General features: G+C 39.1%; 1 protein-coding gene across 3 annotated transcripts in view; it reads left to right on the plus strand.

Annotated features, from left to right (window-relative positions):
• Positions 1-13890, plus strand: part of ABCB5 (ATP binding cassette subfamily B member 5) — a 34536-nt gene extending 20646 nt beyond the window's left edge. For all 3 annotated transcript variants that reach the window (XM_054654670.2, XM_077175819.1, XM_077175820.1), the window contains 12 exons: positions 274-420; positions 955-1059; positions 1894-1971; positions 2485-2568; positions 4448-4651; positions 5349-5449; positions 6736-6876; positions 7369-7525; positions 9810-10007; positions 10923-11129; positions 12092-12238; positions 12767-13890. In XM_054654670.2, the coding sequence (XP_054510645.2) occupies positions 274-420; positions 955-1059; positions 1894-1971; positions 2485-2568; positions 4448-4651; positions 5349-5449; positions 6736-6876; positions 7369-7525; positions 9810-10007; positions 10923-11129; positions 12092-12238; positions 12767-12964 (1767 nt within the window). In that variant the 3' untranslated portion in view covers positions 12965-13890. The remainder of the gene's footprint in view (positions 1-273; positions 421-954; positions 1060-1893; positions 1972-2484; positions 2569-4447; positions 4652-5348; positions 5450-6735; positions 6877-7368; positions 7526-9809; positions 10008-10922; positions 11130-12091; positions 12239-12766) is intronic.
• Positions 13891-14733: the final 843 nt, after the last annotated feature.

The raw sequence follows: 14733 nt of genomic DNA on the forward strand, positions 1-14733 counted from the left end.
GACTTTCAGTGAACTGTCCTGGCCCCTCTCCCCTCATGACTTAGCCTTTTGTTAAGTTTTTTGCCTACACATTTTTACAGTGCAGTTCATGTTCTAGGACATGAAACAGCAAAGCAGCAAATCTCCAGCATGTTTGCTTGATCTGAGTGCACAGAGAGTGCTTTCAGCATTTTACCAAAACAGTTCACTGCTCAAGGCCTAATGAACACCCACTGTCTGAAGAACTTTATGTTCTCTGACTTTCCGAGGAAAACTTACAGCTTTTTCCTGTAGGAAGAAAATCTCCCTGCTGTGCCTTACTTAAAAATCTTGGCTCTGAACAAACCTGAATGGTTCTATGTACTGCTGGGAGTGATTGCTGCTGCTGTCATAGGTGCAGTCCATCCTGCATTTGCTGTTATATTTGGAAAAATCATTGGGGTAAGTTTTTTTGGGTTTTGATTTTTTTTTTTTTTTTTTTGGTTGTTGTTTTGTTTTGTTTATTTCTTTGGGGTTTTTTGAGGGGGAGTGGTTTTTGTTTGTTTTTTTTTTTAATTTTGTTTGGGTGGGGGTTTTTTTGCAACTGGAAGTTGCAGTCCTGAGCTTTCTTCATGATCAACCACTCACTTCTTTCCATGTAAGTCTCTGAGTGGGATTAGCTTGTATAAATACATCCATTGAAAAATGTTGAAGGGTCTCTCTAGAAGCAGAGGATGGTGGAACTGCACCTGACTAGTGGAGGAAAGGAGGAACATTGATGGATCTGGGAGAACAAATTAATACAATGTAGGTTAAACAGAAAGTTGGATTATTTGCTGGGTCCTCAAAAGAAAGTTGACTGCAGACTGATTTTAGAATCCAGGATACTTGCTAAAAGAAATTAAAATAGGCAGACAAGCTTCTTGAGGTGAAGGCTGGCTTATGTAATGGATGCTTGTCTATGTACTCATTTTTGTGGGTTTTTTCTTTTCATAGGCTTTTCAAGAAAGAGATCCAGAAAAAAGGAGTAAAAACACTGTATTACTTTCTTTAATATTTCTTTTGCTTGGAGTGATTATCTTAGCAGCGTACATAATCCAAGTAAGTGTCACTACACTGAAATCTTAAAAGCTCTGACCTTTCCAGCAGGCTGCAGGTATAACTTGTATCAACACAATCTGAGAAGTAAAAAGCCAATCATAGTTTACAAAAATATGCACAAGTGCCAGGGTCTTCCTGAGATACATAGCTTTAATGTTTACGTAAAGACATGGGTCTGTATTTGCTCTTGGTTTAAATAATCCACTGAAGGAAATGTTAATTCAACATGATTGAAATCAAAGTTGAGGGTCTGGCCTTAAAAGTCAAAGTTAATACTGATATTTCTCACTGACTAGTCTATAGGCTCTTGCCAAAGTAAGTATAAAACAGAGTCACTCTTTCCATTGCAGACAGTGCTTTTCAAACCATCAAGTAAATTCCATAATTTCCTGCACTCTTAAAGCTTGCAGAAAGCACTGCATGCTCTCTGATGTCCACATCATAAAAATCCATCGGAATGACTGCTGTGAGTGAATGTTTCTGGTCACAGTCAGGATAGCGAAGCCAATCACTAGACAGGTTGATTTATATTGTAGTGTTGCTGTCTGTGTGTGCAAGATTGACCAGAAAAGTTTAATCTCCCTTTGCTTGGTAGTTGTGATTCAAGTGTGTAATATATAGATGCCTTCCTTGCTATGTTGCTTCCTTCCTGTGAGAAAATCAAGTTTCAGGTTCAGGAGTGTGAATGATGCTTTTCCCAGGACATATATATTCACAGGGGGTTGTATGTGTGATGGCTTTTGTTGAGCTTCTTGGTGTGATTACTTTTGTTGAGCAGATTAATAAACAGTTACAGCAACAGATGAGAAAATGTGACTGGTTTACCTCCTCCAGGGATTCATGTTTGGGAAGTCTGGAGAAACCCTAACAATGAGACTGCGCTCTTTGTCCTTCAGAGCATTACTTCAGCAGGTATGAATTAGGCAGTTAGGATAAAATGGAGAGGAGGGAAATGGGTGTGGACAAGAACCTGTGTGTTTGTAGAAACATCTGAAAGGGACCAGTAAATTGGTGATTGGAAGAAAAAAGAACCCTACCATAGCCTTTGCAAAGAAAAAAATCTTCCTTTCCTTTCTGTATGTACAAATCCTTGTGAGTCCCTTCCAACTCAGGATATTCTATGTTTCTGTAGCTGATGGGAGAGGTAATTTGTAAAAGAATAGTTAACCTCTTCAGGACCAAGGAATGTCTAAATAAATGGGGGCTATAATAAAAGTTTCTAAATAGGCATGTCCAGGAAAACATCATAGCCAAGAACACCTTGATTACAAACAATTAGATGTCCACAAAATAATAATATTTTTTAAGCTTTTTCTTTTCATTTATTTGGAAATGCTGACTACGCAGAGAGAATATTCAGTTAGACATCCTGTTTTGTACTTTCAGGTAATTTTTTGAAACAAAAATCAATATCTTTTCTTGCAGGAGATTGGATGGTATGATGACCAGAAAAATGCTGTTGGTGTTCTACTAACTCGTCTTGCTACAGATGCTTCCCAAGTTAAAGGCGTATGTTGATTCTTTTATGTGTATTTTTCAAATATCTTTTTTCTTACAAATATTAATTGCAATTGGCAAGGAAATCCAAGATTATTTCAGAAAACAAAGTAGGAAATCTACTCCACAGACTGGTAGATGCCTTTACACAGCATACTACAGAAACATTGGAAATGATTTCTCAGCTGATAATTTACAACTATCAAAAATCCAGCTGATGTTCATGTACCTTTCATGTACCTCCCTTCAAGGCTTTAAGCTAAATATATAATAACTGTAGAGCATTTCACTGTGCAAAGTGAAATCTTCATATTTGCTTGCACCACAGTCACTGGACCCTAGGTTTTTACACCATCTTATGAGTGTCCCCCGAATGCCACAAAGAGGTTGCACTTGCGGAGGATACAAACCCTTACTCACCTGAAGGTGAGTGAAGAGAATTCTTCTTCCCATTGCCACAAAATGTGTTTCACAAACAGTAAGAAATAGACCAGCACAATTTAAAAGTGCCATGGAGGGCAATGGCCAAGGAGGGGAACTACTCAAGAAGCTGATATAAGAGAGGTAGCCACTGGACACTGGTGAGAGAATATTCTGCACAGTTCCTTCAACTTCTCATCGCACCCACAGAACCTGACAATCTGCCAAAGATTTCTGTTTCTTTCTGTCTCTTTGTGGGGAAAAACAAATCACTGCAGGACTTGTGGGGGAGAGTTTACTAATGTATTTTTTTCCCCTTCATATTTGTACATCACTAATCCTTTAATCCCTATATTTTTCAGTCTTCATAGGTTTTTGTTTCTCTCCAGCCCTCCTTCATTATGGGCTTGCAAGGATGAAATAGTCTTTGACAAAATTTGGTCATCTTTGCCTTTTAAAGTTTGTTTGCTTCAGTGGGAATGAAGTCTATCATCCTGTCAGGGCAGTAAAAAGAAGGGGTGCACACAGCTCCCTAACTACAAAAAACAACTAAGGCATGAATGGATCTCCAGAGCTATAATGATGCCTGGAGTACCAGACATCTTTATGTGCAACCCCTAAAACATATGGCAACAATTCACCTTGGCATTGGTTTAATTATTAATATTTTAAATTTATGGAACAAGAAAAGTCTTTTCAGGGCAGGAAACCCTTTGGCAAAAGAAGGAAGACTATTTGCTTCCCACCCAAGAGGTTTTGTTTTTACCACCACGCCAAGGTCTGGAAGATGAACTATTTCCACAGGACTATTTGCAGAAGTTCTTTCTGTAGATCAGAGCCCACCCTGATGCTGGATGCTAATCAACTCTCATTTAGAAAATCTTTTGGTGAAAAGGTTATATAGGCTGGGAGGAGGTGAAAATTCTTCAGTCAGAGTTAGTTTTTCCTACTCATTATCCCACTGAGATAAAACATTTCTGCAGGGTGGCCAAATTCAGATTTCTTTTCTCTAAGAACACAATCTCAAGTGCAGCAATGTAAGAAGCTGAAGATGAATATTTTTCACCACTGTTAGTGTGGAGGGTCTCAGTGGCTGGCTGCTGTTAGAACCAAGCCACTCTCACCTACTGCTGGACATCGAACTGCCAACTCGCCCTACTCTCACAGTGGTCACAATTTTCTCTAACTTGGGTAGAGTGTGAAGTCCCAGATACATTTCATTAAACAACTGTCATGTCCATCTCTCTAGACTACATTAATACCTCTTGAAGGCCTGAATGCTGGCAGGTGTGAGGAATCTCTAGGAATGGTTACAGAAGTTGGTGCATAATGCCCACACATGTGATTGCACATGGCTTCATTTTCCAGCCAAACCTTTGGCCTTGATTACCGCAATTTGAAATTGTAATTTAAGCAACAAAATTTAAAAATCTTATTACATATATTTGGGGGGTTTCTGGGGTTTTCTTAGGCAACTGGAAGCCGACTTGCACTGATGACTATGACTGTCTTTACCCTTGTGACTGCCATCATTATTGCATTTGCATACGGCTGGCAGCTAACTTTGCTTATCCTGGCCTGCATTCCTTTTATTGTTGGTGCAAATGCTGTGAGTGCCAGCTCTATGTCTGGTCATGCTGCAGAAGACCAAAAAGCTTTGGAAGAGGCTGGAAGAGTAAGTTCTTCAGTTTTAACTATAGAGTTCTGTGTGAGATCACTTTTAAGAACAACACTGTAGTTATACTATAGCTGACTCAATTGTCCAAGATAAATGAAGGGTGTTGAGAGGAATATTTATATATCTTCAAGAAAAGCAAAATGCAGATAACACAAACCATCTGCAAATTAGAATATAGAAATGCATTTGAAAGCCTCCATAGTGGATTTCTGGACAGGGGCAGCTGCAGCAGAAGCAGCCCCAGCACTGGTGCCTAGGGTGAGAAATGTGGCTCTGCACTGCTCTGCTGCAGCCAGAAGTGTTGCAGCATTGATACCTTCCTATTCTGTAATAAAGGCAAGCCATTAATGTGCTCAAGAGTTTCAGGGTGCTGCCTTCACTCACCTGATAGTGCTCTTCTAGGAGACAGAAGTAGTCTATGCAAAAGAGCAAGATGTGTCCAGATTACTAGTGCTTGTCCCCATTTTATTAAATTTGATTTAATTCATGAGGGGCACAACCCATGGTTAGGAAAGACACTGCTGATGAATACTTTCATTGCTTAGGACTTTCCTTCATCTTCATCACTACTCTTAAACAAGCACATTCTGATCTAAAATAATAAATGCTAGAGAAGAAATCAAGTGTTCAGAAGATATCTTGCAGATTGCAGTTGTAAGAGATTACCTCTTATTTTTTTAATCTCTTTGTTTAGATTTCAACAGAATCCGTTGAAAGCATAAGAACTGTAGCTTCACTGACCAAGGAAGAAGCATTTTATGAAAGATATGCTGCTTGTTTGAATCATACATATAGGTGGGGTTTTTTTCTTTACAGTGCACTTTAGTCTTTCAGATTTACTGTAAATACCTTTCTTGGAACCAATACCCAAAAGACTGGAAAGAATATCAATAGTTGTTCATATAGCTTTGGAATTTGTATAATCTCTATATTTTAATATACATTATTAAGTGTAGAGTGAAAAAAACATTTGCAGGATTTGTCTTTTATTATGCAAACACTTTAGAAGCTGCATTCTCTGCATATGTGTTACAGAACATTGTGTTTGCTTACAATATAGGATATAGTTCATTCCATGTCAGTGTATTGCACTGATGATACTTAACTTAGGAACTGACAGTTCAACCACACCCTTTATAGCATAAACAAATTTTATTCCCCTCATATGACTTTGAAACCTTGGAAAGAACTTCATACATTTCCCTTATTTGATCCACTACATCCCACTGGCTTTTCTCTGCTGAAATGCATTTGAATCACTACAGTTGCCAGATGTTTCTAGCTCCATTTTATTTAAATAAAATAGCCCAAAATCTAAATTGCTTCTAATGTAAAAGAAGGAATTGAAAGTGATGTATTGCACAATCTGTCCTCAACCAAAATAGTGTTAAAATTCAATGTCTGGTGAACTGCTAAGAGCCCATATTTGGGCAGGGTGCTTGTTTGGACTGTCACAGGTCTGATTTACAGCTCAAACTAGAAAGGAGATTTCCTCTTCCTCTGAGAGCATCCTAAACAATGAGGATAAAGAGTTCACCAGATTCTTAGTTGGTGTGTGTTCAATTAGCTACACAAAATGAAACCCTTCCAGAGGGATAGATTGAGAAATAGTGGCATAGTCTGAATTCTAGTGGGGATACCCAGCAATGTGTCTGTGCTCTGCTCAGATGGGATGAGCTGGTGGAAGCCTGCAGGCATCTCTCAGGCCAGGCTTAAGCCTAATTGTTTTCTTAATAAAATGGGTCATATGGGGTAGTTATTAACTTATTTCATTTTAACTAACTGCTCTAGTGACCTGTCCTGCTATCAAAGCAAAGGAAGGGTATTCAATTTAACATGAATGAGGATCAAGGTTTTCATTGCTTTCTGTCCTAAGGGTGGTTCTATGTCCTGAAGCCAAGGGCTCCTTGGGTCTGGCAAGGATTATTTGTGAGTTGTGTGTTGTGGGCTGATTTGTTGTGGTTTTGGGGGATTGAGCTGGATTGCTTGAAGACTTTATTCCAGAAGTCTGGCTATCCCCCAGCCAGTGTCTGTTGTTTCTCTTTTACAAGTAATTTATGGAAAGTCTCTTCTTTTATCAGAAAATCTCTGAGAAAAGCTCCTTTCTATGGATTTACCTATGGAATAGCTCAATGTTCAGAGTACTTTATTAATGCAGCAGTCTTCAGATTTGGAGCATGGCTCATTGCTAATTGTCTGACCAACTTTGAAAATGTCTTTATGTGAGTATACTTCATAAAACATAAAAAAAGATCAAAATTAGTACGCAGTGTAGTGATTTCAATGCATGCAAATTATTTTATCAAATTACAGAGGTAATGGGGCATGGGAATCCAGGAACTCAGTCTGGTTAAAAGTTTTCTTTGGGCATAAGGGCTGTTTTGGGGAAAGGTGCTCCTTTGGGCAGTGAAACAGCAAAAGTGAGCAGCAAGCTCAGCACATCTACTTTGGAGAAGCCTTTGCCCTTTGATGTCCCTTCCAGGCAGAGAGTGTTAAAAAGAAAAGTGATATGATACTGCTGTCCAGCTATAAAGTAGCTATGGGAGCAAGCTGACCTTCCAAGTACTGGATGACATCTTGGGGTATGAGGGACTCCAGAAATATCATAACCCAAAGATGCTGACAAGCTTTATTCTGAAGGTATGTTTTATGCAGTGGGAAGCGAATGCATTGTTCCACCTGGAATGAATCATGCTTTGTCCTTTGCTTTTTAGAGTCTTCTCTTCTGTCATATTTGCAGCTATGAATGTTGGGCAGTCTTCTTCTATGGCACCAGACTATGGAAAAGCTCGAATGTCAGCTCAAAGAATTTTTCAGCTTTTGGACAGAAAACCTCTAATTGACAGTTACAGTGAACAAGGTGAAAAATTGGTAAGGGTTGGTGTTATTTTGCATGGGAGCTTGGCAGGATATTGGAGATCTGTTTCTTTGGGGTTTTGGGTGTATTTTTTTGGAAGGAGTGTTCTTTTTTCACAGGAAAAAATGTTGTAACAAACTAAATTAGTAATTATTGTCAGCAATTGTATTCGCAGGTGGCACCCTAAGAAATAGGCACCTTTTGTGACACTCTAAGGAAAAGGCACCTTAGGGTGTCACAGAAGGATGCTGAATTAGGATGGCCTAATTGTGACCTGAAAGGAGCCTACAAGAAAGATGGAGAGGGACTTGTTACAAGAGCATGCAGTGATGGTACAAGGAGGAATGGCTTCAGACTGAAAGAGAGTAGACTCAGATGAGATACTAGAAATTAATTCTTTCCTGTGAGGATGGGATGAGTTGCCCAGAGAAGTTGTGGATATCCCATCCCTGGAGGTGTTCAAGGCCAGGCTGGATGGATCTCTGAGCAATCTGGTCCAGTGAAAGGTGTCCCCGCCCATGGCAGGGGGGTTGGAACTAGATGTTCTTTAAGGCCCCATCCAATCCAAACTGTTCTATGGCTGTCAAAAGACAGACACTATATAAACATTATTTAGGGACCATATTATTTCTGGGTTTCAGACAAAATTGCATGGCCTTTAAGGTAGTTTTTCTCTAAATTATTAAAAAAAATCCTTTTCATTCTACTGACTCAGTGTAAATGGCTTCAGGAAAACACTGATAATGTCACTTCCAATAAAAGTTTTGTTGTCTTTGTAAGAGTTTATAGGAGAAATAAAGTACTAATGCATTTTTCTAATTATTATGTAAATAAGAGAGATTAGTTCCTTTACAGACAGGCACTTTGCCAAAAGCCATCCTATTCTATCTGTGGAAACTTTTACAATTAAAAATATGCTCTTGTGAAGTCAAAACAAGCTTAATGAATAATTTAGTTTGCTCTAAAGTTGGGGGAGGAAAGACAAGAAGCAAAAACCAATAAAAAGTAAAAATCAGAAAACACTAAAAAATTCCCCAATGAGCCTTGCTTCTAAACCAAAATTGTCATTAAGGAGCCTGACCTCAGCACTTGTCAAATTTCTGCATGTAATGCTTTCAATTTACTTGTTCTGGAAGGATTACAATGGCATATCCAGGTTCATCTGAATTTAAAATTAACTTCCCATGCAGGTTTAGAAGGTAGCTCCTACTCAGGAAGCCATAATCCAGTTTTCTATAACTTCAAGCTTATATACAGGATTTTCAACCTTTAAAGTTCTGAGCATGCTTGCATATTTTCTTGAACCAGGGTTCTCTGACACAGACATTGAAAGACTTGGCAGAAGGTCTCCAGTAAAATAAAACTTTAATGAAAACGTTTTTATTGTAGACTGGACTTAAATGCCAGTGATGACTATGACTTAGCAAAGAAAATGTTTGAGTCCATCAAATTAGGTTATTACCTGCTGTGAGAGCATCGTGTTAGTGGTGCTGCTGGCATGTACAGGGGGCTGGCTCATCCCCCAAAGAACAGGACAGCCTTGGCATGTTCCCCCTTTCTTCCACTTGTGCTTAAATATCAGCCTGCCTAGGATGTCTAATTAACTATCACTGCTTTTTTAAACACAGCTTGTCCTTTGTGCTCATGAATAACCTACTGAAGAATTTAGCTGTGCTATCTTAATCTCTGATTTTGACCCTGTGTTACATTTGTTCAAATTGTGCTACCTGCAGGGTAAGATCAGGAAAGCAAATGATACATTTTATATCACAAGAAGAAGTCTCTCAATTAAATGTATTAGAAATGAAAAATCTGGATATTTTTCACTTTTCTTAAGAGAGTGGTTGAGCACTGGAACAGGCTCCCCAGGGAAGCTGTCACAGCACCAAGCCTGACAGAGTCCAAGATCTGTTTGGACAATGCTCTCAGGCACATGGTGTGATTCTTGGGAATGGTGCTGTGCAGGGCCGGGATTTGGACTCTGATCCTGGAGAGTCCCTTCCACCTCAGCTTATTCTGTGCTTCTGTGATACTGTTTTCAAAGATTAAGTGAAAAATGGACACAAGAGATGCAGAAAACTTCTCCAGAAGGATGTAGTGACTTGAAGATCATCCTATAACTAGCGATACTATGCTCAGTCCAATATGTCATTTAAAAGAATTTCAAAAGCACTTTTGAAAACACCTTCCCAAACTTTCTTGGATCTCTCACTTTAATAACCAAGTCCTAACAAGTATTTCAATAGTTAATGCTAATGAATGTTAATATGAGCATGTGCGCTCTCTACTCCTTTTCAGAGCCATTTTGAAGGCAACATTGAATTCAGAAACGTCCATTTTGTATATCCAACAAGGCCAGAAGTTCAGGTTTTGCAAGGACTTAATGTGAAAGTTAAAAAAGGACAGACTCTGGCATTAGTAGGAAGCAGCGGCTGTGGTAAAAGCACATCCATTCAGCTCTTGGAGAGATTTTATGACCCTGTGGAAGGACAAGTGGTAAGAATAGATTTGTGTGGCTATTAATAGTAATTAGATCTACAGAACTCTTTATCTGCCAAGGTTTCAGAGGCTTTTGACAAGCCTGGCAGTCCCTCTGTTGAGATGCCTTTTTTTAGAGGTGTGAGTTAGAGGCTGTGCCTCCAGTGGATCTGTAGATGATCCCAAACCCCTGTCATTGCCTGCCCTGGGCATTTGCCCACATGTAGCAGCAATAACATCCATGCTGGCACAGTGTGCATCCTCAGGTCACAGACCTTGCCTGGGAAACGAACAACCAGGTCTGACTGCATTTCCTCCCCAAGGCTCCTCACACCCTGGTCAGACAGGGGCATAACACTAATGTATCTTGCTTGTCAGTGTGTCAGTTTTCTTGCTGAATTGAACTAACACATTAGAGACAGATACATGCTTCAGATAACACAAATGTAATAGATGTCATTGTTTCACCATCAGGAGGTCCCAATGGGCTTTTGGATACGACCCTTGTTAATGGGTATAAAAAGTGGAAAGAAACCTCCTTTGGAGGTTGCAAGATGGAAAGGCCTACAGCTGAGGATATTTATTTTTGTGCTCAGTTTCTTAAGGGGCAAGGGGCAGCATTTCCCATGAGCTTCCTGGTGCTTCTTGTGGTCACTAGGGCTGGAAGGACTGCAAGAACAACCTGTTATCTGCAGGTTGTTTCTGCTTGCTAGCAAATGGAAGCAAAACACAAATTAAAAACTAATGCAGGAAAATATTTTGTCAATTCTGCTGGTTCCTTTTCATTTATCATGCAAAAAATTTACTTGATTACATCTGGTAAAATAACACATAATGGGCTTTGTCTTAGAATTCACGTTTCCTGTTTACAGCAGACATGTGTGGATGAGCTCAGTAGCCAGCTTGGCATCATGTTTCTCTTGCTTTTTCTAGCTAGCAGATGGATTTGATACCAAATCTCTGCATTTACAATGGCTGAGGTCCAGGCTGGGCCTGGTGTCACAGGAGCCCATTTTGTTTGACTGCAGCATTGCTGAAAATATCCAATATGGAGACAACAGTAGGGTGGTTAGTCAGGAGGAAATTGAAGAAGCAGCTAAAGCAGCAAATATTCATGCCTTCATTGAAAAGCTGCCAGAGGTAAGAGACAGTGATGTTCTCTTCACAGTAAGATCATACACTTGAAATGATATAGAGATATCAAGGCAGTGCTCACTTTTGTTCTCCCTAATATAATAGCCTTTATGTTTTTAAATGTCGGTGTGTTTCAAGCTTAAAATCCTTTTTTTTGTTAAAAAAAAGCCAATGTTTTCATAATTACAGTGGTATACAACCCACAATATTTGGGGGTTGAGTAGAGGGAAATGAGAGGATGTTCTATGTATAAGTGCTCATAATAATTTTTTTTCTATCTTTTTCTTTTGACAGCAGAAACTCTGCAAGTTACTCTGATAAAGATATTTTATTTTTCTAAAAAAAATTAGTAAAATAAAGAACTCTTTCTAACTGAATGGATATGCACAGAGAGTCTTTCTTAATAAATACAAAGGGGTAGTAAATCAAAAGTGAATGGCATGGCATTTGACCTTCATGCCTGACAAGAATTTGGTTCTAACAAGGAAAAATTCTTTGATAGCTTTGATAGCTTTGATAGCTTGTTTTCACTGTAGTTCTGGGTACCTGAAACTGAGGGAATAGTGCTGAAAAATATTTAATTTTCATTACTACTAATAATTTTTGAGATTCTTAATTCACAGGCATTGCAACTTCAAATTCTTTGTGAGTATATCAGAAAGAATGAAATTGTTAGTTAATCTTATGAACATATGCTCTTTGGATGCCTCACTTCTGGTACCATGCAAGACCTATTCCAGCTTTGAGGGAGTAAATTTTCAGACTGGCTATGAGTATGTGTGGCTGTATAAATAACTGCTTGTACTAGAGATGTTTATAAAGCCTTAACTTTCTTAAAACCACTTGCACTATTCTTTCTTTCAAGATGAAAATGCTTAACTTCTATAACCAGGAAAAAATTTTATTTCTCCAATCTTCCTTCTCTAAAAGTATTCACTGGTGATCTTTTTTGTTTTTTTAATATCCAGAAATATAATACACGGGTGGGTGAGAAAGGGACACAACTTTCTGGAGGTCAAAAACAAAGAATAGCAATTGCCCGTGCTCTGGTTCGTAATCCCGCTGTTCTGCTTCTGGATGAAGCTACCTCTGCTCTTGACACTGAAAGTGAAAAGGTGAATAATGATTATTATGTGACATACTTATGCCTATGTACATGGCTAGTTGCTCTCTGTAGAATAAAATTAAAGCAAACATGCTACAAATGCTCAATTGTGAAACAAGTCAGGTGTATCACAGTAGCTTTTCCACCTGAAAGGTTTGAATTGAACTGTACTAGAAAGATGTTTATATTTGCTGAATAAAAAGTAGGAAAAACCTGAAACTTTAAGTATAAAACTCCACATTGATCTGATACGCATCAGTTGTCTTCCTAGCAGATGTATTTGATAGGAAATACTGAATTTGTCTTCTAACCCAAGCTGGGAGCCCAAGAACCCACTTCTCCATGTCTCACATTTGTTTGATCAGGCTCCCTGACCTCAGTGAGAAATCCTGTTGAGTTAAGGTCTCCCATGTGCACTGACATGTATATCTGTGGGGCATGTATTCAGGTGATAAGAGAGTGAGAAATCAAAGGTAGTTCCTAGGGCAGGGGAAGGCTTTTCAGGTGCTAACAGTACTGCTGTGTTCTCTGTGGACAGATTGTCCAGAAAGCTCTGGATAACGCCCGGCAAGGTCGGACCTGCATCGTCATTGCTCATCGCCTGTCCACCGTGCAGACAGCCGACATCATCGTGGTGATCCAGAACGGCAGGGTGGTCGAGCAGGGCACCCACAGCCAGCTGCTGGCCAAGGAAGGACACTACTATGCCCTTGTAAATGCACAAGTCTCTAATTAGTACTACTTGCTGAATTGTTGGGGTTTTTTTATTTTGTTTTGGTTTTTTTAATGGGCAGACATTAAAATCTCTACAGAGGATTACTGTGGCTGTGCTTGTGCTGACTGAGCAGGAGCTGTGTTGCAGCAGCCTGGTTGCTGTATCCAGTGTAGCCCTTGGCCCACACATCCATGGGGATGAGCAGTGCATGCCCAGTGCTGGGTCACAGAAGGGGCACAGAGGAGTCCCAGGGACCGAATGTGTTGAGCAGTTTGGTGTGTCACATGCTCTGCAGGGTGTCACACCTGGTGTAGTGTCACCCACAGCTCAGGTGGGTACCCTGCTCTCCCTGTCCCCCCAAACCCTGGCCCACAGCAGCTGCCATAGACCAAGGTGATGGCAGAGTATGACAGCAGTTAAGCGTCATGGATAAACAAAAAGCTGGTGCTTGTGATTGCTTTTTGGGTTTCTTCATCAGCCCGATGAAGTCATAAAGTCTTCTTTAGTTAAAGATGATTATCACTGAAAACTGAGATTCCAAAAAAAAATTACATTAAAGAGAAAGATGTTGATGCATGGGTTTGGTTTTTTCCCCTACTTTATGCCACATTTCTCATATTACTGTGCTTCAAACATTTCTTGGATATTCAGTACTCTAATTCAGACAGTAATTATAATAGTTACAACTTTTCCATGTCAAAATAAACTGCATAAAAGATACCATTGTTTTGTTTAGTATTTTTCAAATGCTGACCTAACAGAATTTAGTCATTCTTTGTATCCATCAAGATAATTTCAAAAGTTTCGTGGTGAGCAAGGATGGCATCTATTGGAGTGAATTCCTGTCAGCCATGTAAACAGCTTGTCTTTAAAATAAAGAAAAAAGGAAAAGTTGTTTTCAATATAAGTTCCTTTCTTTTTAATAGGCATAGTAGTTAGGGTGATGGTTTAGTAGTGGACCTGATGGTGTTAGGTTAACATTTGGACTTGATAATTTAAAGAGTCTTTGCCATTCTAAATGAGTTTATTATTCTATGAATAATTTCAAAGATTTTTTTAAGTGTTGGCAAAGCTTGTTTATACATGTGCTGTAATAATTTTTTAGTCCTCTGGTATATTCCTCTGGGTGCTGCAAGACATCCTTTAACTGTTGAAGAATATGTACTATGTAGTCAGAGTGACTCAGCAGCTGGGGTTTTTTGGCTGGTTAAACCCAATTGCAGCATTTCAATTTTCCAAGGCTTTGCACGTGGCTTTGGGTTAGGATTTATAGCCTGGAGCAACCTGCGGTACTTTATAATTTCCAGATTGTAGCAGACAAACTTACAGTAATTACCATCTCCTTTGCTCATTTCAATAATTTTCCGGTATCAGGATCTGCAAGGGGAATAAAACACACACAAAAAAAATCTGATCTCAGATTTGCCAAAATAAATACAATTGTTCTCCCTCACAGTTTTTCTCAGAGACTGTTTAAAGAGGAATTTTTACTCATTCAGGCATCCCCCTCGTGTGATCTCTTAATTTTCTTGTGATAAGTACATGTTATGGAACTGCTGCCCTTATTACATTTCCAATTATCTAATGTGGGCTCCAAATAATTCCTTTTTCCCTATTTTGTTTCTGCAGTGCAGTTAAAATTACAAGCACTAGATTTTGATTCTCAGTTTTGAAAATAAAAAAGGGAAGTAATTCCCTTTCCCATTACCAGTCTCAATTTTTTGGAGCTTTCCAGTCGTGGAGGTTGGAAACAGCTCCCCATTCTGAGGATCTTACCAGACCTCTACCTC

Source organism: Agelaius phoeniceus, chromosome 1, assembly GCF_051311805.1.
Source record: "Agelaius phoeniceus isolate bAgePho1 chromosome 1, bAgePho1.hap1, whole genome shotgun sequence".
NCBI classification, from domain to species: domain Eukaryota; kingdom Metazoa; phylum Chordata; class Aves; order Passeriformes; family Icteridae; genus Agelaius; species Agelaius phoeniceus.